The 26882-nt window shown below is 47.1% G+C and overlaps 1 protein-coding gene across 2 annotated transcripts in view; it reads left to right on the top strand.

The window, feature by feature from the left end:
- LRRC4B (leucine rich repeat containing 4B) overlaps positions 1-3263 on the top strand; it is a 403841-nt gene extending 400578 nt beyond the window's left edge. For both annotated transcript variants that reach the window (XM_063942015.1, XM_063942014.1), the window contains one exon: positions 34-3263. In XM_063942015.1, coding sequence (XP_063798085.1) covers positions 90-2015 — 1926 coding nt within the window. In that variant the 5' untranslated portion in view covers positions 34-89 and the 3' untranslated portion in view covers positions 2016-3263. The remainder of the gene's footprint in view (positions 1-33) is intronic.
- The last annotated feature ends 23619 nt before the right edge of the window (positions 3264-26882 follow it).

The following is a 26882-nucleotide window of genomic DNA, read 5'->3' as shown; positions in this document are numbered from 1 at the left end:
TTTTTGTGTAATTTTTCTTTTTTCTTATTTTAGGCATGAGAGTGAGATGATAATCCTGAAAGAATAGTATTAAAGTATGAAAATTGAAAATGGTCACCCACCATTGCAGCCGAAGGATGCTTGGTTTGAAGATTTTTAGAATGATTTTGAAGCAAGTTTTACTAATCTCATGGGTCACATCCCTGGCCCTGGGAGGTACATCTCCAACTTCCTGCCCTGCTGCCTGTTCATGTAGTAACCAAGCAAGTCGAGTGGCATGTACACGGAAAGAACTGGTGGAAGTACCGGAGAGCATCTCTGTGAATACGCGATACCTGAACCTTCAGGAAAATATTATTCAGGTTATCAAAACAGACACTTTCAAGCACCTTCGTCACTTGGAAATACTACAGCTCAGCAAAAACCTAATTCGAAAGATTGAGGTGGGAGCTTTCAATGGACTTCCAAATCTGAGCACATTGGAGCTTTTTGATAATCGCTTGACCACTGTTCCTACTCAAGCTTTTGAATATCTGTCCAAGCTGAGGGAGCTGTGGTTAAGGAATAACCCAATTGAAAGTATTCCCTCCTACGCTTTCAACAGAGTTCCTTCTTTGCGACGGCTTGACTTGGGGGAACTAAAGAAATTGGAATACATTTCTGAAGCTGCTTTTGAGGGTCTTGTAAATTTAAGATACTTAAACCTAGGCATGTGCAATTTAAAAGATATTCCGAACTTAACAGCATTGGTCAGGCTGGAAGAACTGGAGTTGTCTGGAAATCGCCTAGAAATGATTCGCCCAGGTTCCTTTCAAGGCTTGACAAGTTTAAGAAAGCTTTGGTTAATGCATGCTCATGTAGCAACCATAGAACGCAATGCCTTTGATGATTTGAAATCCTTGGAGGAACTAAATCTTTCTCACAACAACTTAATGTCTCTTCCCCATGATCTTTTTACACCTCTTCACCGCCTGGAGCGAGTGCACCTTAACCATAATCCTTGGCATTGCAATTGTGATGTGTTGTGGCTAAGCTGGTGGTTGAAAGAGACAGTACCTAACAATACAACTTGTTGCGCTCGTTGTCATTCCCCACCAAACCTAAAAACAAGATACATTGGAGAATTAGATCAGAGCCATTTCACATGCTATGCCCCAGTTATAGTGGAGCCTCCAACTGACCTCAATGTAACTGAGGGCATGGCAGCTGAGCTAAAATGTAGAACTGGCACCTCAATGACATCTGTAAATTGGTTAACACCCAATGGAACATTGATGACCCATGGCTCTTACAGAGTTCGTATCTCAGTTCTACATGATGGGACGCTTAATTTTACAAATGTGACAGTACAGGACACAGGTCAGTACACTTGTATGGTTACAAATTCAGCAGGGAATACAACAGCTTCTGCTACACTTAATGTGTCTGCTGTTGTAGATCCAGCAACCACTGATTATACATATTTTACTACTGTGACTGTGGAAACTATGGATTCATCTCCAGAGGAAACAAAGCCTACTGAGAAAGAGCCTGGTCCAACACCAACAGTTCGATGGGGAATAACATACTCTACAACATCACTTACTCCCCGTAGCACACGATCCACAGAGAAGACGTTTACTATTCCAATTACGGATGTGACAGGGAACAGCATGAAAGATCTAGATGATGTTATGAAGACAACAAAGATTATTATAGGTTGTTTTGTAGCTATAACTTTTATGGCAGCAGTTATGTTAATTGCATTTTACAAACTGCGTAAACAGCACCAGTTACATAAGCATCATGGGCCAACACGAACTATTGAAATAATCAATGTAGAAGATGAAATACCAGCCACTACCCCAGGAGACAACCACATGGCCCTACCAGCTATTGAGCATGACCATCTCAACCACTACACTGCATTCAAGGCTCATTATAATAATAATACAGGAACCCTTAACTGTGCCAAAAACCCAATGCTTAATTCCATCCACGAACCCCTTCTGTTCAAAAGCAGCTCAAAGGAAAATGTGCAAGAAACACAAATTTAGCTCAATATGTTGAGACTTTCTCTTGAAAATTCCATAGTAAAAAAAAAAAAATCCAGAGTGAATAAGACAAATTGTTCTTTGAAAGACTCACTGGGTTAGACTTAACTCAGTATTCATCTTTCTGTTTCCAAATCTCCATTGAAACAAATGAGCCACCCCAAATGACGCACTGACATAAATTGAAGACTCTTTTGATAACTTCAAAGGGATAATTCACTCTCCGACTACCTGATGTATTAGTAAAAAAAAAAAGAAAAAGAAAAAAAATATATAAGAAAACGGGAAATAGTTATGAAAAAGAAAAATGTAAGAAAAATGCTTATTTTGTGGTACAGCTCTTATGTGTAAATTCTATTTCAGATCTATTTTCATCAAAGAAAGGTGTTATGGAACAGGACAAACTCAATCAAGGAATTACCTAAGTAGGTTTTTTTTTTTTTTAATTAGTATCACTAAGGAATTTCTGATGAATAATCCTGCTTTGTGACAAAGAAACTGATATGTTTTGTCCACTTAGAACATTATAAAGAGATCTGTTTTTTTTTCTTTGTTTTGTTTTTGTAATTCATTCATTGCCAAGGGTGCCTGCAATGAGAAAGAGAAGCAATGCAGTACAGGCCCCAGACTGTAACATGGGTTATTTGTCATAGCTTGGACAATGCTTTATAAGCTATGGCTTATCACTGACCACACAACATCATCATCCTCTCCAGAGGCTTTTTCGCTATGATTTTTAAAAAAAATAATGAAATAAAATTACAAAATATCACAAGAGGTGTTTACAGCCTTCAAGAAGAGAACTTTATTTTCAAAGGTACTGTGCCATATAACCCTTTACAAATGTGCCAATTATCTCCAGAACTTTACAGAAAAGTAAAACTGTATGAAAAAAAAAATGGTTTTTACAAAATATTTTAGTTTTTGGGAAAGGAGCACGGAGTACTTTCAAATTTTAAATCTTCTGCCACAGGAATATTTGGGCCAGTTATTTTATCTGGATTTCTATAAAAAAAAAATGTAAGGTGTGTGAAATCAATTTTTAAGTTTTGTTTTTGTTTTGTTTCTGGGTGGGTGATTAGTTGATTTTACATTTTTATTTGGAGGTTTTGATTGGGTGGGAAATGTATTCTTGTTATATGAAGAGAAAAGCGTATGTTATACCTGAGGCTCTTTATTGAGACAGAAAGTGACAATATTAGTTGGTGCCAAGAGTCTGCAACAAAAGAAAAATAAAAATATAAAAAAACACTCTGCTTGTTGATTGACATACATATGTTATAGTTTACCTGTGCACTATAGTGACATACATATGTTATAGTTTACCTGTGCACTATAGTGACATACATATGTTATAGTTTACCTGTGCACTATAGTGACATACACATGTTATAGTTGACCTGTGCACTATAGTGACATACACGTTATAGTTTACCTGTGCACTATAGTGACATACACATGTTATAGTTTACCTGTGCACTATAGTGACATATACATGTTATAGTTTACGTGTGCACTATAGTGACATACACATGTTATAGTTTACCTGTGCACTATAATGACATACACATGTTATAGTTTACCTGTGCACTATAGTGACATACACATTATAGTTTACCTGTGCACTATACAGACATACACATGTTATAGTTGACCTGTGCACTATAGTGACATACACATGTTATAGTTGACCTGTGCACTATAGAGACATACACATGTTATAGTTTACCTGTGCACTATAGAAACATACACATGTTATAGTTTACCTGTGCACTATAGTGACATATACATGTTATAGTTGACCTGTGCACTATAGAGACATACACATGTTATAGTTTACCTGTGCACTATAGAGACATACACATGTTATAGTTTACCTGTGCACTATAGAGACATACACATGTTATAGTTTACCTGTGCACTATAGTGACATACACATGTTATAGTTTACCTGTGCACTATAGTGACATATACATGTTATAGTTGACCTGTGCACTATAGAGACATACACATGTTATAGTTTACCTGTGCACTATAGTGACATACACGTTATAGTTGACCTGTGCACTACAGAGACATACACATGTTATAGTTTACCTGTGCACTATAGTGACATACACATGTTATAGTTGACCTGTGCACTACAGAGACATACACATGTTATAGTTTACCTGTGCACTATAGTGACATACACATGTTATAGTTTACCTGTGCACTATAGTGACATACACATGTTATAGTTTACCTGTGCACTATAGTGACATACACATGTTATAGTTTACCTGTGCACTATAGAGACATAAACATGTTATAGTTTACCTGTGCACTATAGTGACATACACATGTTATAGTTTACCTGTGCACTATAGAGACATACACATGTTATAGTTTACCTGTGCACTATAGTGACATACACATGTTATAGTTGACCTGTGCACTATAGAGACATACACATGTTATAGTTTACCTGTGCACTATAGTGACATACACATGTTATAGTTGACCTGTGCACTATAGAGACATACACATGTTATAGTTGACCTGTGCACTATAGTGACATACACATGTTATAGTTGACCTGTGCACTATAGAGACATACACATGTTATAGTTTACCTGTGCACTATAGAGACATACACATGTTATAGTTGACCTGTGCACTATAGAGACATACACATGTTATAGTTTACCTGTGCACTATAGAGACATAAACATGTTATAGTTTACCTGTGCACTATAGTAAAACTGCTGTTTGGATGACTTACAGTATAGATTTGCTGCAAATTAGTGATATCTCTTTTCTAGCTATGTCCTTATTACTCATCTGTCTTCTTAATTCCAGTGAAATTCTGTTCAATGATGAGCAGTGGTGCGAGTAAGGCGTTGTAGGGCATTCCAGTGATAAATTAGTAGCCAGTACACTGAACTCCCAACCACCTCACTGCCGGCGGTGCAAAGATTTCCCTGTTTTAATGATTGACACTGTGCTGTACTGCCACCAACAAACGGCATTGACTGGTTTAGGTGAGACTGGCAGTGCAGAGTTACAGGTGCTCGATGCCTATGTGCACTGCTGAGTGCAGGTACAGCAAGACTGAGAGAGAGTCATGGCGCATGGCCATGCAGATGTGGAGGACAGAGCGCCAATGCAGCAGCAGCAGCGCAGCCTGTGCCTACTACCCACATGGGACTGACCCCTGGCTGCTGTAAAGGTGAGATTTATATTATACACACACACACACACACACACACACACACACACACACACACACACATGCTGGGAATACAGGGGACAAGAGGCTGGAAAGACAGAGGACAGGAGGCTGGAGACTGAGAGACACAAGGTACAGGATGCTGGCGATACACAGGGGGCAGGAGGCTGAAGAGATGGGGCAAGTGGCTGGAAAGACAGGGCAGGAGTGATGGGGCAAGAGGTAGGAGAGACAGTTGGCAGGATGCTAAAGAGACATGGGGCAGGAGGCTGGATGGTAAACAGAGCAGGATGTGTCGCAGGAGGCTTGATGGTAAACAGAGCAGGATGTGTCGCAGGAGGCTGGATGGTAAACAGAGCAGGATGTGTCGCAGGAGGCTGGATGGTAAACAGAGCAGGATGTGTCGCAGGAGGCTGGATGGTAAACAGAGCAGGATGTGTCGCAGGAGGCTGGATGGTAAACAGAGCAGGATGTGTCGCAGGAGGCTGGATGGTAAACAGAGCAGGATGTGTCGCAGGAGACTGGATGGTAAACAGAGCAGGATGTGTCGCAGGAGGCTGGATGGTAAACAGAGCAGGATGTGTCGCAGGAGGCTGGATGGTAAACAGAGCAGGATGTGTCGCAGGAGGCTGGATGGTAAACAGAGCAGGATGTGTCGCAGGAGGCTGGATGGTAAACAGAGCAGGATGTGTCGCAGGAGGCTGGATGGTAAACATAGCAGGATGTGACGCAGGAGGCTGGATGGTAAACAGAGCAGGATGTGTCGCAGGAGGCTGGATGGTAAACAGAGCAGGATGTGTCGCAGGAGGCTGGATGGTAAACAGAGCAGGATGTGTCGCAGGAGGCTGGATGGTAAACATAGCAGGATGTGACGCAGGAGGCTGGATGGTAAACAGAGCAGGATGTGTCGCAGGAGGCTGGATGGTAAACAGCAGGATGTGTCGCAGGAGGCTGGATGGTAAACATAGCAGGATGTGACGCAGGAGGCTGGATGGTAAACAGAGCAGGATGTGTCGCAGGAGGCTGGATGGTAAACAGCAGCATGTGTCGCAGGAGGCTGGATGGTAAACAGAGCAGGATGTGTCGCAGGAGGCTGGATGGTAAACAGAGCAGGATGTGACGCAGGAGGCTGGATGGTAAACAGAGCAGGATGTGTCACAGGAGGCTGGATGGTAAACAGCAGGATGTGTCGCAGGAGGCTGGATGGTAAACAGAGCAGGATGTGTCGCAGGAGGCTGGATGGTAAACAGAGCAGGATGTGTCGCAGGAGGCTGGATGGTAAACAGAGCAGGATGTGTCGCAGGAGGCTGGATGGTAAACAGAGCAGGATGTGACGCAGGAGGCTGGATGGTAAACAGAGCAGGATGTGTCGCAGGAGGCTGGATGGTAAACAGCAGGATGTGTCGCAGGAGGCTGGATGGTAAACAGAGCAGGATGTGACGCAGGAGGCTGGATGGTAAACAGAGCAGGATGTGACGCAGGAGGCTGGATGGTAAACAGAGCAGGATGTGTCGCAGGAGGCTGGATGGTAAACAGAGCAGGATGTGACGCAGGAGGCTGGATGGTAAACAGAGCAGGATGTGACGCAGGAGGCTGGATGGTAAACAGAGCAGGATGTGTCACAGGAGGCTGGATGGTAAACAGCAGGATGTGTCGCAGGAGGCTGGATGGTAAACAGAGCAGGATGTGACACAGGAGGCTGGATGGTAAACAGAGCAGGATGTGACGCAGGAGGCTGGATGGTAAACAGAGCAGGATGTGTCGCAGGAGGCTGGATGGTAAACAGAGCAGGATGTGACGCAGGAGGCTGGATGGTAAACAGAGCAGGATGTGACGCAGGAGGCTGGATGGTAAACAGAGCAGGATGTGTCGCAGGAGGCTGGATGGTAAACAGAGCAGGATGTGTCGCAGGAGGCTGGATGGTAAACAGAGCAGGATGTGTCGCAGGAGGCTGGATGGTAAACAGAGCAGGATGTGACGCAGGAGGCTGGATGGTAAACAGAGCAGGATGTGTCACAGGAGGCTGGATGGTAAACAGAGCAGGATGTGTCACAGGAGGCTGGATGGTAAACAGAGCAGGATGTGTCGCAGGAGGCTGGATGGTAAACAGAGCAGGATGTGTCGCAGGAGGCTGGATGGTAAACAGAGCAGGATGTGTCGCAGGAGGCTGGATGGTAAACAGAGCAGGATGTGTCGCAGGAGGCTGGATGGTAAACAGAGCAGGATGTGTCACAGGAGGCTGGATGGTAAACAGAGCAGGATGTGTCACAGGAGGCTGGATGGTAAACAGAGCAGGATGTGACGCAGGAGGCTGGATGGTAAACAGAGCAGGATGTGTCGCAGGAGGCTGGATGGTAAACAGAGCAGGATGTGTCACAGGAGGCTGGATGGTAAACAGAGCAGGATGTGTCGCAGGAGGCTGGATGGTAAACAGCAGGATGTGTCGCAGGAGGCTGGATGGTAAACAGAGCAGGATGTGTCGCAGGAGACTGGATGGTAAACAGAGCAGGATGTGACGCAGGAGGCTGGATGGTAAACAGAGCAGGATGTGTCGCAGAAGGCTGGATGGTAAACAGAGCAGGATGTGACGCAGGAGGCTGGATGGTAAACAGAGCAGGATGTGTCACAGGAGGCTGGATGGTAAACAGAGCAGGATGTGATGCAGGAGGCTGGATGGTAAACAGAGCAGGATGTGACGCAGGAGGCTGGATGGTAAACAGCAGGATGTGTCACAGGAGGCTGGATGGTAAACAGCAGGATGTGTCGCAGGAGGCTGGATGGTAAACAGAGCAGGATGTGACACAGGAGGCTGGATGGTAAACAGAGCAGGATGTGTCGCAGGAGGCTGGATGGTAAACAGCAGGATGTGTCGCAGGAGGCTGGATGGTAAACAGAGCAGGATGTGTCACAGGAGGCTGGATGGTAAACAGAGCAGGATGTGTCGCAGGAGGCTGGATGGTAAACAGCAGGATGTGTCGCAGGAGGCTGGATGGTAAACAGAGCAGGATGTGTCGCAGGAGACTGGATGGTAAACAGAGCAGGATGTGACGCAGGAGGCTGGATGGTAAACAGAGCAGGATGTGTCGCAGAAGGCTGGATGGTAAACAGAGCAGGATGTGACGCAGGAGGCTGGATGGTAAACAGAGCAGGATGTGTCACAGGAGGCTGGATGGTAAACAGCAGGATGTGTCGCAGGAGGCTGGATGGTAAACAGAGCAGGATGTGTCGCAGGAGACTGGATGGTAAACAGAGCAGGATGTGACGCAGGAGGCTGGATGGTAAACAGAACAGGATGTGTCACAGGAGGCTGGATGGTAAACAGAACAGGATGTGTCGCAGGAGGCTGGATGGTAAACAGAGCAGGATGTGACACAGGAGGCTGGATGGTAAACAGAGCAGGATGTGACGCAGGAGGCTGGATGGTAAACAGAGCAGGATGTGTCGCAGGAGGCTGGATGGTAAACAGAGCAGGATGTGACGCAGGAGGCTGGATGGTAAACAGAGCAGGATGTGACGCAGGAGGCTGGATGGTAAACAGAGCAGGATGTGTCGCAGGAGGCTGGATGGTAAACAGAGCAGGATGTGTCGCAGGAGGCTGGATGGTAAACAGAGCAGGATGTGACGCAGGAGGCTGGATGGTAAACAGAGCAGGATGTGTCACAGGAGGCTGGATGGTAAACAGAGCAGGATGTGTCGCAGGAGGCTGGATGGTAAACAGAGCAGGATGTGTCGCAGGAGGCTGGATGGTAAACAGAGCAGGATGTGTCGCAGGAGGCTGGATGGTAAACAGAGCAGGATGTGTCGCAGGAGGCTGGATGGTAAACAGAGCAGGATGTGTCGCAGGAGGCTGGATGGTAAACAGAGCAGGATGTGTCACAGGAGGCTGGATGGTAAACAGAGCAGGATGTGTCACAGGAGGCTGGATGGTAAACAGAGCAGGATGTGACGCAGGAGGCTGGATGGTAAACAGAGCAGGATGTGTCGCAGGAGGCTGGATGGTAAACAGAGCAGGATGTGTCACAGGAGGCTGGATGGTAAACAGAGCAGGATGTGTCGCAGGAGGCTGGATGGTAAACAGCAGGATGTGTCGCAGGAGGCTGGATGGTAAACAGAGCAGGATGTGTCGCAGGAGACTGGATGGTAAACAGAGCAGGATGTGACGCAGGAGGCTGGATGGTAAACAGAGCAGGATGTGTCGCAGGAGGCTGGATGGTAAACAGAGCAGGATGTGACGCAGGAGGCTGGATGGTAAACAGAGCAGGATGTGTCACAGGAGGCTGGATGGTAAACAGAGCAGGATGTGATGCAGGAGGCTGGATGGTAAACAGAGCAGGATGTGACGCAGGAGGCTGGATGGTAAACAGAGCAGGATGTGTCACAGGAGGCTGGATGGTAAACAGCAGGATGTGTCGCAGGAGGCTGGATGGTAAACAGAGCAGGATGTGACACAGGAGGCTGGATGGTAAACAGAGCAGGATGTGTCGCAGGAGGCTGGATGGTAAACAGCAGGATGTGTCGCAGGAGGCTGGATGGTAAACAGAGCAGGATGTGTCACAGGAGGCTGGATGGTAAACAGAGCAGGATGTGTCGCAGGAGGCTGGATGGTAAACAGCAGGATGTGTCGCAGGAGGCTGGATGGTAAACAGAGCAGGATGTGTCGCAGGAGACTGGATGGTAAACAGAGCAGGATGTGACGCAGGAGGCTGGATGGTAAACAGAGCAGGATGTGTCGCAGAAGGCTGGATGGTAAACAGAGCAGGATGTGACGCAGGAGGCTGGATGGTAAACAGAGCAGGATGTGTCACAGGAGGCTGGATGGTAAACAGCAGGATGTGTCGCAGGAGGCTGGATGGTAAACAGAGCAGGATGTGTCGCAGGAGACTGGATGGTAAACAGAGCAGGATGTGACGCAGGAGGCTGGATGGTAAACAGTGCAGGATGTGACGCAGGAGGCTGGATGGTAAACAGAGCAGGATGTGACGCAGGAGGCTGGATGGTAAACAGAGCAGGATGTGTCACAGGAGGCTGGATGGTAAACAGCAGGATGTGTCGCAGGAGGCTGGATGGTAAACAGAGCAGGATGTGTCACAGGAGGCTGGATGGTAAACAGAGCAGGATGTGACGCAGGAGGCTGGATGGTAAACAGAGCAGGATGTGACACAGGAGGCTGGATGGTAAACAGAGCAGGATGTGACGCAGGAGGCTGGATGGTAAACAGAGCAGGATGTGTCGCAGGAGGCTGGATGGTAAACAGAGCAGGATGTGTCACAGGAGGCTGGATGGTAAACAGCAGGATGTGACGCAGGAGGCTGGATGGTAAACAGAGCAGGATGTGTCGCAGGAGGCTGGATGGTAAACAGAGCAGGATGTGTCGCAGGAGGCTGGATGGTAAACAGCAGGATGTGACGCAGGAGGCTGGATGGTAAACAGCAGGATGTGTCACAGGAGACTGGATGGTAAACAGCAGGATGTGTCGCAGGAGGCTGGATGGTAAACAGAGCAGGATGTGACGCAGGAGGCTGGATGGTAAACTGAGCAGGATGTGACGCAGGAGGCTGGATGGTAAACAGCAGGATGTGTCGCAGGAGGCTGGATGGTAAACAGAGGAGGATGTGTCACAGGAGGCTGGATGGTAAACAGAGCAGGATGTGTCGCAGGAGGCTGGATGGTAAACAGAGCAGGATGTGTCGCAGGAGGCTGGATGGTAAACAGAGCATGATGTGACGCAGGAGGCTGGATGGTAAACAGAGCAGGATGTGACGCAGGAGGCTGGATGGTAAACAGAGCAGGATGTGTTGCAGGAGGCTGGATGGTAAACAGAGCAGGATGTGTCGCAGGAGGCTGGATGGTAAACAGAGCAGGATGTGACGCAGGAGGCTGGATGGTAAACAGAGCAGGATGTGACGCAGGAGGCTGGATGGTAAACAGAGCAGGATGTGTCACAGGAGGCTGGATGGTAAACGGCAGGATGTGTCGCAGGAGGCTGGATGGTAAACAGAGCAGGATGTGTCGCAGGAGGCTGGATGGTAAACAGAGCAGGATGTGTCGCAGGAGGCTGGATGGTAAACAGAGCAGGATGTGTCACAGGAGGCTGGATGGTAAACAGAGCAGGATGTGACGCAGGAGGCTGGATGGTAAACAGAGCAGGATGTGTCGCAGGAGGCTGGATGGTAAACAGAGCAGGATGTGTCGCAGGAGGCTGGATGGTAAACAGAGCAGGATGTGTCGCAGGAGGCTGGATGGTAAACAGCAGGATGTGTCGCAGGAGGCTGGATGGTAAACAGAGCAGGATGTGACGCAGGAGGCTGGATGGTAAACAGAGCAGGATGTGACGCAGGAGGCTGGATGGTAAACAGAGCAGGATGTGACGCAGGAGGCTGGATGGTAAACAGAGCAGGATGTGACGCAGGAGGCTGGATGGTAAACAGAGCAGGATGTGACGCAGGAGGCTGGATGGTAAACAGAGCAGGATGTGACGCAGGAGGCTGGATAGTAAACAGAGCAGGATGTGTCGCAGGAGGCTGGATGGTAAACAGAGCAGGATGTGACGCAGGAGGCTGGATGGTAAACAGAGCAGGATGTGTCGCAGGAGGCTGGATGGTAAACAGAGCAGGATGTGTCGCAGGAGGCTGGATGGTAAACAGAGCAGGATGTGACGCAGGAGGCTGGATGGTAAACAGAGCAGGATGTGTCACAGGAGGCTGGATGGTAAACAGAGCAGGATGTGTCGCAGGAGGCTGGATGGTAAACAGAGCAGGATGTGACGCAGGAGGCTGGATGGTAAACAGAGCAGGATGTGACGCAGGAGGCTGGATGGTAAACAGCAGGATGTGTCGCAGGAGACTGGATGGTAAACAGAGCAGGATGTGTCGCAGGAGGCTGGATGGTAAACAGAGCAGGATGTGACGCAGGAGGCTGGATGGTAAACAGCAGGATGTGACGCAGGAGGCTGGATGGTAAACAGCAGGATGTGTCGCAGGAGGCTGGATGGTAAACAGAGCAGGATGTGTCGCAGGAGGCTGGATGGTAAACAGAGCAGGATGTGTCGCAGGAGGCTGGATGGTAAACAGAGCAGGATGTGTCGCAGGAGACACGAGTCTGGTTGAACCTCTGTTGTATGATGACATTGGTTATATTCCTACACTAACAGGCATCTTCTTACCAGGTGATTTTTATTTTCCTACATGAATAAATCAGACCGAAGACACTGGGGTAAATTTACTAAGAATCGTATTTTCCCGTTTGAGGTCAAAGTTCAATCACGAATGACATCGAAAGTGTAAATATGCAACTTTTTGAATTGATTACGACTAATTTACTAAGCTGCCGTATTCTGCATTTTCGGTTTTTCCGATGTCGATGTCATTCGTTTTTTTAGGCAGTGTTTTACGTGAGTGACTTGTAAAACACTGCCGACTTTAATACAATGAATCTCGGCCGGATCTGAGAGATCCGTGCTGGGCTTCATTGTGCACCTTGTAAATTAAAAAAAAAATGTTTAAACTTTAAAAAAAAATTGCGTGGGGTCCCCCCTCCTAAGCCAAACCAGCCTCGGGCTCTTTGAGCCGGTCCTGGTTGCAAAAATATGGGGAAAACATTGACAGGGGTTCCCCCATATTTAAGCAACCAGCACCGGGCTCTGCGCCTGGTCCTGGTTCCAAAAATACAGGGGGGAAAAAGCGTAGGGGTCCCCCGTATTTTTGAAACCAGCACCGGGCTCCACTAGCTGGACAGATAATGCCACAGCCGGGGGTCACTTTTATACAGCACCCTGCGGCCGTGGCATTAAATACCCAACTAGTCACCCCAGGCCGGGGTACCCTGGAGGAGTGGGAACCCCTTCAATCAAGGGGTCCCACCCTCCAGCCACCCAAGGGCCAGCGGTGAAGCCCGAGGCTGTCCCCCCCATCCAATGGGCTGCGGATGGGGGGCTGATAGCCTTTGTTGTAAGTTATGAATATTGTTTTTAGTAGCAGTACTACAAGTCCCAGCAAGCCTCCCCCGCAAGCTGGTACTTGGAGAACCACAAGTACCAGCATGCGGCGGAAAACCGGGCCCGCTGGTACCTGTAGTACTACTTCCAAAAAAATACCCCAATAAAGACATAACACACACACCTTGAAAGTATAACTTTAATGCATACATACACACCACCATATACACATACTTACCTTATGTTCACACGAGGGTCGGTCCTCTTCTCCAGTAGAATCCATGGTGTACCTGTTGAAAAAATTCTACTCACCAAATCCAGTGTAGAGGGCTCCTCGGGTAATCCATTTGTAATCCACGTACTTGTAAAAATAAAAAAACGGACACCCGACCACGAACTGAAAGGGGCCCCATGTTTTCACATGGGACCCCTTTCCCCGAATGCCAGAAACCCACTCTGACTGATGTCTAAGAGGGTTTCTTCAGCCAATCAGGGAGCGCCACGTTGTAGCACCCTCCTGATCGGCTGTGTGCTCCTGTAGTGTATGACAGGCAGCACGCGGCAGTGATACAATGTAGCGCCTATGTGCTCCATTATAACCAATGGTGGGAACTTTGTGGTCAGCGGTGAGGTTACTTTCGGTCACCCGCTGACCACAAAGTTCCCACCATTGGTTACAATGGAGCGCATAGGCGCTACATTGTAACACTGCCGTGTGCCGCCTGTCATACAGTACAGGAGCACACAGCCAATCAGGAGGGTGCCACAACGTGGCGCTCCCTGATTGGCTGAAGAAACCCTCTTAGACATCAGTCAGAGTGGGTTTCTGGCATTCGGGGAAAGGGGTCCCATGTGAAAACATGGGGCCCCTTTCAGTTCGTGGTCGGGTGTCCGTTTTTTTATTTTTACAAGTACGTGGATTACAATTGGATTACCCGAGGAGCCCTCTACACTGGATTTGGTGAGTAGAATTTTTTCAACAGGTACACCATGGATTCTACATGGAGAAGAGGACCGACCCTCGTGTGAACATAAGGTAAGTATGTGTATATGGTGGTGTGTATGTATGCATTAAAGTTATACTTTCAAGGTGTGTGTGTTATATCTTTATTGGGGTATTTTTTTAGTAGTAGTACTACAGGTACCAGCGGGCCCGGTTTTCCGCCGCATGCTGGTACTTGTGGTTCTCCAAGTACCAGCTTGCGGGGGAGGCTTGCTGGGACTTGTAGTACTGCTACTAAAAACAATATTCATAACTTACAACAAAGGCTATCAGCCCCCCATCCGCAGCCTATTGGATGGGGGGGACAGCCTCGGGCTTCACCCCTGGCCCTTGGGTGGCTGGAGGGGGGGACCCCTTGATTTAAAGGGTTCCCACTCCTCCAGGGTACCCCGGCCAGGGGTGACTAGTTGGGTATTTAATGCCACGGCCGCAGGGCGCTGTATAAAAGTGTCCCCCGGCTGTGGCATTATCTGTCCAGCTAGTGGAGCCCGGTGCTGGTTTCAAAAATACGGGGGACCCCTACGCTTTTTGTCCCCCGTATTTTTGGAACCAGGACCAGGCGCAGAGCCCGGTGCTGGTTGCATAAATATGGGGGAACCCCTGTCAAATTTTTTCCCATATTTTTGCAACAAGGATCGGCTCAAAGAGCCCGAGGCTGGTTTGCCTTAGGAGGGGGGACCCACGCAATTTTTTTACAAAAAATTAACACTTTCCCATCCCCTTCCCACTGATAAACATGCACGGATCTCATGGATCCCTGCATGCCTATCCAAACACGGGATAAAAAAGCAGGTCTGTTTTTTTTTAGCACTTTTTCACGATTTGTATTTTAGCACGGCAGTGTTTGGCTATTGGCCCTCATTCCGAGTTGTTCGCTCGGTATTTTTCATCGCATCGCAGTGAAAATCCGCTTAGTACGCATGCGCAATGTTCGCACTGCGACTGCGCCAAGTAACTTTACTATGAAGATAGTATTTTTACTCACGGCTTTTTCTTCGCTCCGGCGATCGTAATGTGATTGACAGGAAATGGGTGTTACTGGGCGGAAACACGGCGTTTCAGGGGCGTGTGGCTGAAAACGCTACCGTTTCCGGAAAAAACGCAGGAGTGGCCGGGGAAACGGTGGGAGTGCCTGGGCGAACGCTGGGTGTGTTTGTGACGTCAACCAGGAACGACAAGCACTGAACTGATCGCACAGGCAGAGTAAGTCTGGAGCTACTCTGAAACTGCTAAGTAGTTAGTAATCGCAATATTGCGAATACATCGGTCGCAATTTTAAGAAGCTAAGATTCACTCCCAGTAGGCGGCGGCTTAGCGTGTGTAACTCTGCTAAATTCGCCTTGCGACCGATCAACTCGGAATGAGGGCCATTGTCGGCAGTGTTTGTGATTTGCACTTTTTAGTAAATTCCCGATTTCTACCAAATTGCAGGCGTATTTGACCGATGGTGTATTGATTCGTGATTTTTTCCTAGGACTTCCAAAATATTACGAATGCCCTCATCACTGCCGTGATTTTTGCTTAGTAAATTACCGAGATGACACTTTGAAGAAAAAACGGCATCTCGGTCAAAATCGGGACCTTAGTAAATATACCCCACTGTGTCCCCAGTTAGAATCAATTTCTTCCAAGCTTCCCCATTGCAGAGAAACAACCATATAGGTAAGGTGCATTTGGGATAAAATGGGAAGGAATACTCCCGGAGTTACAATATCATGCTGACACACCCCAGTTTTAAGTGGCCATGCCCTTGTGATGTCTGACCACACCCACATTTCACGCACAGAGTACCACTAAGAAATGTTATCTTCTTGCACCACTGGTGATGAGAGAGACTAAAAGGTGTGAATAAGTATTCTTATTATTAATAACAATGTAACACCACAATATTACATACCACTATACAGAGAATACAACAATAATAAATAACACATATTAAATAAGCCTGTATAAAAGGGCTGCTGCAGGTGGGGGGGTCTGGAGCCACCGCGGGGGGTGGAGGGGGTGTGTGGGGGTGCCACGGATGGGTCCCAGAGGTACTGCGAGTGAGGGAAGGGCGGGTAATGCCTCTCCTGCTTCTCGTCCTGTCAGCAGCTAAGCTGCTGTCCTCCCTTTGGCAGTGGCTCTCCCGAAGACTCACACAGCAGCCAGTCACTATTGTTAGCGGGGGGTCCTAACGCGCCGCATTACAGGGAAGAAGATGTACGCAATAAACTACAGCTCCCAGCAGCCCTAAGGGCCGGAATGCTCCTGCGCTAAGGGCTGCTGGGAGATGTAGTTTATTTAGTGCGTCTACTTCCCTGTAATGCGGCGCGTTGGGACACCGGCGCTAACAGGGGGGGAGGGGGGAGTAGGAACCAACTTCTCAATTAGTTAATGGTTCTGCTTCCGCTGACAGGACACCCAGAGCTGGATTAAGACTATGGGGGGCCCGGGGCACTTCAAACTGCGGGGCCCCTAAATTTTATATATCTATAGGTGTATATATATAGATATATATATATATATATACATACATATACACATGGGATGTAGTTATGTTACCGGCGGTCAGGAGACCACTGGTCACAATACCTACGCCGGGATCCTGCCCCCTAACAATCCCGATAGTCGGCATGCAGACTAACAGGGACTATTTCCACTCGTGGGTGTCCATGACAGCCATAGAGTGGGAATAGAACGTGTGGTGAGAACAGCTCACCACCAAGAGCGCAGCGAGGCCGCAAGGGGCTACGTTGCGCTCGCCATCCCCCCCGGCCATCTCCAAGTTGGGATCCTGGTGTCAGTATGGTGACCGGTCGCACTTACCCAACATATATATATAATATATATATATATATATATATATATATATAGACTGTATGTATGTATATATATATATATATATATATATTTTGTATGTGTGTGTATATATATATATACATATACATACACACACACACACACACACACACACACACATATATATACAAACACAATGGCAACATGACATAGAGCCAAAAATTCTTATTTATCAACATGATAGAAAAAAAACATACAGCCAGCTCACTTTTTTCTCTGCAGCTGGCAGGCTGCTTGTGACCCATGAGAGTGAGACACAGGAGAGTGAGAGCGCGATCCTCCACGCTCCTCCACGCTCCTCCACGCTGCTGCTGCTATTAGGTTGCCAGGGCAACCTATAGGAAGCCGCTGGAAGCACAGTGCCTTCACACACCATTGGACAGCTGAGCCGTCGCTCAGCTGTCCTGTACTTCTCTGAGGCGCCGGCGCCACTGCCACTGCTGTTAGGTTGCCAGGGCAACCAACAGTGAGCCGCTGGGAGCGCAGCGCCGCAGATCGGAGGTCCGATCTGTGGCGGGTGGTGGGGGGCCCTTGTAAAGAGGGGGGCCCGGGGTACTTACCCCCTGCCCCCCCTCCTTAATCCGGCTCTGAGGACACCATTAGCTCCTGCAGGGTACTGAACACAGCCCAAGCCTGGCCAGCGTTCACTCCCACAGCACTGCCGCCACCCCCTAACAGAGCCAGAAGTCAGAAGGCTGGTGAGTATATTACCAGAGTCCTGCAGAGAGGGGATCCTCCGGTCATCGTTGGCGGCATACAGGTACACGAGCAGTGCCCGCCATGTCTCTCAGCACAAGGGTGCAGAGTGTGTGTGTGTGGGGGGGGGCCCCTGCTCCTGAGGGCATGTTTTAAAACCTTACTCTCACTGGCAAAAAGGGTACATACATGTACAGCCGCTGATGTGCCATCCCCAGCCAGTATAAATATTACATTGCTGAGGCTGAAGGCTTCTCCTCAGACTTGCCAGAACACTCACTGGGTGCCATTTTCTCCTGCAGAAACTCCAGTGTGAAGCTCCTGAACGCTGTTTCTCCTCATGACAACGCTGATACAAATACAGGGTGTTATAGAAGGGGCAGAGAGTGTTCATTAGAATTAGGTGTGTGGGCCTATTATTGGTATATGCGCTGTAAGTGGGTAATATTTCCACAAATTCACAATAAGGTGCGCTGTGTGGACTGGCAAATCCCTCTGTGTCTCTCTGACAGACTTTAGTGTGGGTCTGTCCCCAATAGCTCCCGTGTGTGTGTGTGTGTGTGTGTGTGTGTGTGTGTGTGTGTGTGTGTGTGTGTGTGTGTACAAGTGTGTGTGTACAAGTGTGTAACATCTCAGACATTGGGGAGGATTCTTCCCAGGAAGAACCCATTTTAGATGCACAAGAGGGTAATGTGGTGGCCCTTCCCTCTCAGAAGGAGCCGGAGTGGGTGAGAATGTTGCAAAAGAATATGTCAATGCTTGCAAAGAAATTCAACAGACTAAATATTGGAGGCAGTCTGTGGAGGATGCACTGCTTACTGACCCCTCCATATCATCCACTCGGGTCCCATCCAGTTCCCAGAAAAGGTCTCTGGCCCAGATAATGCAAGGGGACACAGACACAGATTCCGACTCGGATGTCGACACTGGGGATTTGAGAGGGGTAAACCCCAAATTAGCCAAAAGCATACAATGTATGATAGTTGCTATAAAGGAAGTGTTGGAGTTTCCTGAAACAACACTGGTCCCAGAGGAAAAGGATTATTTTAAATTAAATAAAAAGCAGGTTGTGACTTTTCCTCCTTCAAAGGATTTGAATGCGTTCTTTGAAGAATCCTGGGCTAAACCCTGAGAAGAAATTTACCCTTCCCAGAAGGATACGTGTAGCGTACCCTTTCCCTGAGAAAGACAGGCACAAATGGGAGACACCCCCAATGATAGACACCTCAGTTTCTCGGCTGTCTAAGAAAATAGTTTTACCTGCCCCTGGTTCAGCCTCTATAAAAGACCCAGCTGACCGTAAATTAGAAACAACCCTAAAATCCATATATACGGCTAACGGAACGTTGCACAGGCCCACCATTGCTTGTGCGTGGGTAGGTAACGCTGTGGAAAAATGGTCTGACAACTTGCTTGTTAGCATAGACACAGTTGACAGGGATGAAATAGTCCTAACTCTTGGCCATATCAAAGATGCTGCAGGTTACTTAGTTGAAGCTATGAAGGATATTGGGTTGCTGAGTTCAAGATCCTCCGCCATGGTGATTTCAGCCCGCAGGGCACTGTGGATCCGCCAATGGAATGCTGATGCGGAATCAAAAAAGGAATATTGAGGTGTTTTCTTACAATGGAGAAGCCCTCTTTGGAGACAAGCTGGATGCCATGATTTCAACAACTACATAAGGCAAGTCAGCATTTCTGCCTTCCGCAGCTGCTCCACCTAGGAAAGGATTTCATTCTCATATGATGCAATCTTTTCGGCCCAACAAGTCCAAAAAGGCAAAAGGTACCCCCTTCTTCACAGGAAGAGGTCAAGGAAGAGGTAAAAAATCTACAACACCATCAGGCTTGCAGGAGCAGAAGTCAACAGCTACTTCTGCTAAAACCTCAGCATGACTCTGGGTCTCCCCTGCGGGAGTACGATCGGGTGGGGGCATGTCTACTGTCTGGGTTCACTCAGATCTGGATCCTTGGGTATTATAGATAGTATCCCAAGGGCACAAATTGGAATTTCAGGACCTTCCCCCATGCCGATTTTTCAAAACAGCCTTACCAGCTTCTGTTCAGGACAGAGCAAAAGTGCTGAACGCAATACAAAAATTATGTCAAGACAACGTAATTTCCATAGTTCCTGTGTCACAACAGGAAAAAGGGTTTTATTCAAGCCTGTTTGTAGTGCCGAAACCGGATGGCTCGGTCAGACCGATTTTAAACCTAAAGACTCTGAACCTTTATTTGAAAAGGTTCAAATTCTAGATGGAATCCCTGAGAGCGGTGATCTCCAGGTTGGAGAAAAAGGAATTTCTGGTATCGATGGACATCAAAGATGCTTATTTACATGTTCCCATCTACCCACCGCATCAGGCATACCTGAGGTTTGTGGTGCAGGACTGCTACTACCAGTTCCAAACATTGCCTTTCGGGCCCTCCACGGCTCCGAGAATATTCACCAAGGTGATGGCGGAGATGATGGTTCTTCTTCGCAAGAAAGGAGTCAAAGTCATCCCATACTTGGATGATCTCCTCATAAAAGCGAGATCCTGGGAGAAACTAGTGCAGAACATTGCACTTTCCCTGAAGGTGCTTCAACAGCATGGTTGGATCATAAACCTTCCAAAATCACAATTGGAACCCACAATGAGGTTATCATTTCCGGGAATGATATTGGACATGGAAGCACAGAAAGTATTCCTACCGGTGGAAAAGGCTCTGGAGATCCAGAGGATGGTCAAACAAGTTTTAAAACCAGCACACGTATCAATTCATCAGTGCATCCGCCTGCTGGGGATGATGGTAGCGGCCTACGAGGCTCTACAATTTGGCCGATTCCACGCCAGGGTGTTCCAATTGGACCTACTGGACAAGTGGTCCGGATCGCACCTACACATGCACCGGAGGATAATCCTGTCAACAAAAGCCAGTATTTCATTCTTGTGGTGGCTTCAAAGTTCTCACCTCCTGGAGGGATGCAGGTTCGGGATTCAGACTTAGATCCTGGTGACCACAGATGCAAGCCTCCGAGGTTGGGGAGCAGTCACGCAAGGGGAAAGCTTCCAAGGACAATGGTCAAGTCAAGAAGTACTCCTTCACATAAACATTCTGGAATTGAGAGCTGTGTACAACAGCCTTCATCAAGCGGCACACATACTTCAAGGTCATCCCCTACAGATCCAGTCAGACAATGTAACAACAGTAGCTTACATAAACCGCCAGGGCAGAACAAAAAGCAGAGCGGCAATGGCAGAGGTGACAAAGATACTCCTCTTGGCAGAAAGACATGCAAAAGCTCTGTCGGAAATTTTCATTCCAGGAGTGGACAGCTGGGAAGCAGACTTCCTCAGCAGCCACGATCTCCATCCAGGAGAATGGGGCCTCCACCCAGAAGTCTTTGCAGAGGTAGCAGATCGTTGGGGCGTTCCTCAAGTAGATATGATGGCATCACGTCTCAACAAGAAGCTTCAGAAATATTGTTCCAGGTCGAGAGACCCACAAGCAATAGCAATGGATGCACTGGTGACCCAGTGGGTGTTTCAGTCGGTGTATCTGTTCCCTCCACTTCCACTAATACCAAAAGTTCTCAAGATCATCAGAAGAACAAGGGTTCGAGCAATTCTCATTGCTCCAGACTGGCCAAGAAGGGCGTGGTATCCAGATCTTCAGGAGTTATTACTGGAAGATCCCCAGCCTCTTCCTCTTTGCGAGGACCTGCTTTAGCAGGGGCCGTTTGTTTATCAAGACTTACCGCGGCTGCGTTTGACGGCATGGCTGTTGAGCGCCAGATCCTAGCCCGTAAGGGTATTCCCAATGAAGTCATTCCCACACTTATTCTGGCCAGGAAAGGGGTAACGTCCAAACATTACCATCGTATTTGGAGAAAATATGTATCTTGGTGTGAATCCAAGAAGTCTCCTGAGGTGGAGTTTAAATTAGGATGTCTTCTCATATTTCTACAGGTGGGTGTGGATGCTGGCTTGAGATTAGGGTCTATCAAGGTCCAAATTTTGGCCTTGTCCATATTCTTTCAGAAACAGTTGGCTTCCCTTCCTGAGGTCCAGACGTTCGTGAAGGGGGTTCTGCACATCCAACCTCCCTTTGTGCCTCCTAAGGCACCATGGGATCTTAATGTGGTGTTGCAGATCCTTAAATCGGACTGGTTTGAGCCTCTACAAGAGATAGAGTTGAAGTTTCTCACTTGAAAAGTGGTCATGCTGTTGGCCTTGGCCTCAGGCAGACGAGTGTCTAAATTAGGGGCTCTGTCACACAAGAGTCCTTATTTGATTTTTCATGAAGATAGAGCTGAACTGCGGACGCGTCAACATTTTCTTCCAAAGGTTGTGTCTTATTTCCATATCAACCAACCTGTGGTGGTGCCAGTGGCTTCTGACACCTCAGCCGTTTCAAAGTCCTTGGATGTCATCAGAGCGTTGAGGACTTATGTTGCAAGAACGGCTCGGATAAGGAAAACAGAATCTTTGTTTGTCCTCTATGACCCCAACAAGATTGGGGGTCCTGCTTCTAAGCAGACTATTGCGCGCTGGATCAGAGGTACCATTCAGCACGCTTATTCCACGGCAGAATTGCCATTACCGAGTTCGGTAAAGGCCCACTCTACAAGGAAGGTGGGTTCTTCCTGGACAGCTGCCCGGGGTGTCTCGGCATTGCAAATTTGCAGAGCAGCTACTTGGTCAGGGGCAAACACGTTTGCTAAGTTTTACAGGTTTGACACCTTGGCTGCTGACGACCTTCAGTTTGGTCAGTCAGTTCTACAGGAACATTAGCACTTTCCCGCCCGTACTGGGAGCTTTGGTACATCCCCATGGTACTAAAATGGACCCCAGCATCCTCTAGGACGTAAAAGAAAATAGGATTTTAATTACCTACCGGTAAATCCTTATCTCGTAGTCCGTAGAGGATGCCGGGCGCCCGCCCAGTGCTCATTTTTCCTGCAAATTACGTTTTGTCTTTTTACCCAGGTTCTCATGTGTTAAGATGTTTTTACAGCAGTTGCTGTTACGTTGGCATGGGTTATGTTAAAGGCCATGTTAGGTGACATGTTTTTGGTATGGTGTGAGCTGGTGTGAATCTCGCCACTAGTTTAATGTAAATTCTTCTCTCGAAGTTGTCCGTCTCCTCGGGCACAGTTCCTATACTGAGGTCTGGAGGAGGGGCATAGAGGGAGGAGCCAGTTCACACTGTTGAAAAATCTTAAAGTCCCGAAGGCTCCTGCGGAACCGTCTATACCCCATGGTACTAAAATGGACCCCAGCATCCTCTACGGACTACGAGAAAAGGATTTACCGGTAGGTAATTAAAATCCTATTTTTGAAGTCCGGTGCATCATGAAAGTATTCACAGCGCTTCACTTTTTCCACATTTTGTTATGTTACAGCCTTATTCCAAACTGGAATAAATTCATTTTTTCCCTCAAAATTCTACACACAATTCCCCATAATGACAACATGAAAAAAGTTGTTTAGAGATGTTTGCAAATTTATTAAAAATAAAAAACTAAGAAATCACATGTACACACAGTAAGTATTTGCAGCATTTGCTCAATACTTTGTTGATGCACCTTTGATAGCAATTACAGCCTTAAGTCTTTTTGAATATGATGCCACAAGCTTGGCACACCTATCTTTGGGCAGTTTTGCCCATTCCTCTTTGCAGCACCTCTCAAGCTTCATCAGGTTGGATGGGAAATCTCGGTACACAGCCATTTTCAGATCTCTCCAGAATTCAATCGGATACAAGTCTGGGCTCTGGCTGGGCCACTCAAGGACATTCACAGAGTGGCATTCACTCCAAACAGTTCAATCTTTGTCTCATCAAACCAGAGAATTTTGTTTCTCATGGTCTGAGCGTCCTTCAGGTGCATTTTGGCAAACTCCAGGCAGGCTGCCATGTGCTTTTTACTAAGGAGTGGCTTCTGTCTGGCCCCTCTACCATACAGGCCTGATTGGTGCAGAAATGGTTGTCCTTCTGGAAGGTTCTCCTCTCTCCACAGAGGAATGCTGTAACTCTGACAGACTGACCATCAGGTTCTTGGTCACCTCCCTGACTAGGGCCCTTCTCCCTCAATCGCTCAGTTTAGACGGCCGGACAGCTCTAGGAAGAGACCTGATGGTTCCGAACATCTTCCATTTACGGATGATGGAGGTCACTGTGCTCTTTGGGACCTTCAAAGCAGCAGATATTTTTCTGTACCCTTCCACAGATCTGTGCCTCGAGACAATCCTGTCTCGGAGGTCTACAGACCATTCCTTTGACTTCATGCTTGGTTTGTGCTCAGACATGCACTGTCAAGTGTGGGACCTTATATATAGACAGGTGTGTTCCTTTCCAAATCATGTCCAATCAACTGAATTTACCACAGGTGGACTCCAATTAAGCTGTAGGAGCATCACAAGGATGATCAGTGGAAACAGGATGCACCTGAGCTCAATTTTGATCTTCATGGCAAGGGCTTTGAATACTTATGTACATGTGATTTCTTAGTTTTTTATTTTTAATAAATGTGCAAAAATCTCAAAAACAGTTTTTTCACGTTGTCATTATGGGGATTTGTGTGTAGAATTTTGAGGGAAAAAATTAATTTATTCCATTTTGGAATAAGGCTGTAACATAACAAAATGTGGAAAAAAAAGTGAAGCGCTGTGAATACTTTCTGGATGCACTGTAAGTCTGAAAGGGGTATTAGAGACATTTTTTGGCCACAAATAATTGGTAATAAACAATAAATCTCTAGAAGTAATCATGAGCTATAAACATCAATCCAACAAGGAAAGTTAGTGGAACTAAAACTTGTGTCGGGATGTAATGGGGTGCGAGTTAGTCATGCGGGACAAACGCGCACCTTCTTGCACATTAGAAGGTGTGAGTTTGTCATAAAACTCGCCCAGTGTAATAGCCTGTGAGTTTTTAAGTTTGAGGCTATTACATTGTGCGTGTGTATGAGTTTTCTCGAATAAAAACTCACACACTGTAATGTCAGTTTCATTGACAGAAGTCTTTTTTTATTTTTTGTAATTATTTCAGCACTTTTCCTGACAGAAGCATGCATGGATTTCACTGATCTGTGCGTGCTTCTGTCAAACTCACCATCCAGGAGCTGGTCTATTTTTTTAGAGAGATTTTAGTAATTTTTTAGGTGCAAGTTCACAACTCGCACCCCATTATATTGCCTGAGTTGTATGTGTGCAATGGCATCTGGATGCGAGGTTTGGGAGTGCAGGAAACATGCATGTTTGCATGTTCCCGCACCCTATTACATTGGTTGAGTTTGCAAAATGTGCGAGTTTAGCGCTAACTTCTCACATTTGTACAAAGTTGCACCCCATTACATTCCGCCATTGGTGTTCAAATAATGAGGTGATTCCAATATTGGCTTAGTATGCCAGATGTATATTAGCAAAAACAAGAGCTGCTCATGCAATTAGTTCCAATAGTAGTGGAAATTGGAGTTAATATACTAAGTTATAATCACCATGAAAATTGGAAAGGGTAACCCAATGGTGATTGGATCAGGAGAAAAAGTTCATTAACTTAATTGCAGATTCACTAGGTTGAGGAAAAGTAACTTGGAGGATCAGGTGTGTAGGATGCACTAGGGGATCTGATTCTAGGCTGTAGTACACATGATGTGTCTCAGGATTTGATTTGGCACTGATTGTATGTTCACCAGTAGAAACCCGGATGATATTAGCTTGCAGTAATGTAACAGATTAGTTCTGCAGTGGTCTGTTAATATCTCATTATTGGCGAGAGAACATGCTGTACAGTATGGAGGGTTTAGAATCACACTATAGAGCACCACTGCTGAATAAGCTGGTTGACCTAGGGGTTATTGTGAAAAGTGTAACATCATCTAGGAGCAAATGCTAATTTTTAGGCCTTGAGAACAGGATGTAGATGGTATCCCGACAATCAGGATGCCGGCAGTCAGAAGACCAGCATCGGAATCCTGACACCGCTCAGAATCCCAACACCAGAATCCTAGTGGTCATAATCCCGAATGTAAGTATCAGGGGAAGGGTTAGCGTTAGGCTGCTGTAGGGGAGGTTATGGTTAGACACTAAGGGGAAAGTTAGGGTTAGGCTGCGGGGGGGGGGGGTTAGAGTTAGTCTACAGGTAGGGAGAGTTAGGGGGATCGCAAGGGGTCGGGTTAGCCTATTAACCAAAATGTGTTTGGATTCTGACTGTCGGAATGCCGCTGTTAGTATTCTGACCGTTGGCATCCTCACTGTCGGGATCCTATACCAAACCCTTGAGAACAGGACCCAGCATTTTTGGGAATCTGTAGTGGTTGACATGTCCATTTTTGCTGCTACTACAGGTGGGTAATCTATAGTACAGGCATATCTGTATGGCTGGATCTTCCTGGAAGGCTAGTGAAAGGCACAGCGTCTAATTGACTAAATGTGTTGATTTGAGACCTGCTAGGGTACTCCAGCACTATTGTGTGAGATCTCTAGAGCCAGTGAGAGGCTCTACTTCCTGTAACAGCCCCCCGTTGTTCCCGTGTATTATGTATATACCGGTACTTAGGTTTGCCACCAGGACTTAAACCTCTAGCAGCAGGGGCAAACACAATAGGCTGGAGACCACAGGATTATTGGCTGGAATAATATGTAACAACAGAACTGATGAGATAAACAGAGGGTTGTATCAGTATCTCTATTTAAGCAGAGTATCAAGGTCCCAACTACTGAGATTGCTGTTGAATTATTATATTTTGGGAAGACAGCTACACCATGTCACCCACTTTAAATTTACATAGTTTCAACATGTTAACAAGAAAGTCCACCAAGCAATGCAGCCAGAGTGGGAAGGTCCCCTTAATGAAAAATCCTCTGCAGCTGTAGTGCTGCACATAGTCAACAGTGTCGTCGCTGCTAGGTAACCACAGCCACAATATCTTCTGCAGCTGAATGGTGTCCCGGTTGCCTAGTGACTGGTGAGAATAGCTGAGTGGAAGTGACATGACATCGCAGTAGCCTAATGACGGCCAGGACTTGTGGGAGGGATAAGCCATGGTGGTGGCTTGTAACAGTACACCCCCCTTGAGGAGTGGTTAAAAAAAAACAGAACTGGGCTTATGAGGAAATTCACTGAATAAAGATCTCTTAAGTTCTGGTGCATGAAGAAATCTTTCAGGAACTCATGCTCTCTCTTCAAGACCGTAGCCCT

Source organism: Pseudophryne corroboree, chromosome 10 (genome assembly GCF_028390025.1).
Source record: "Pseudophryne corroboree isolate aPseCor3 chromosome 10, aPseCor3.hap2, whole genome shotgun sequence".
NCBI classification, from domain to species: Eukaryota; Metazoa; Chordata; class Amphibia; order Anura; family Myobatrachidae; genus Pseudophryne; species Pseudophryne corroboree.
This window is presented reverse-complemented; position numbering and strand designations above follow the sequence as displayed.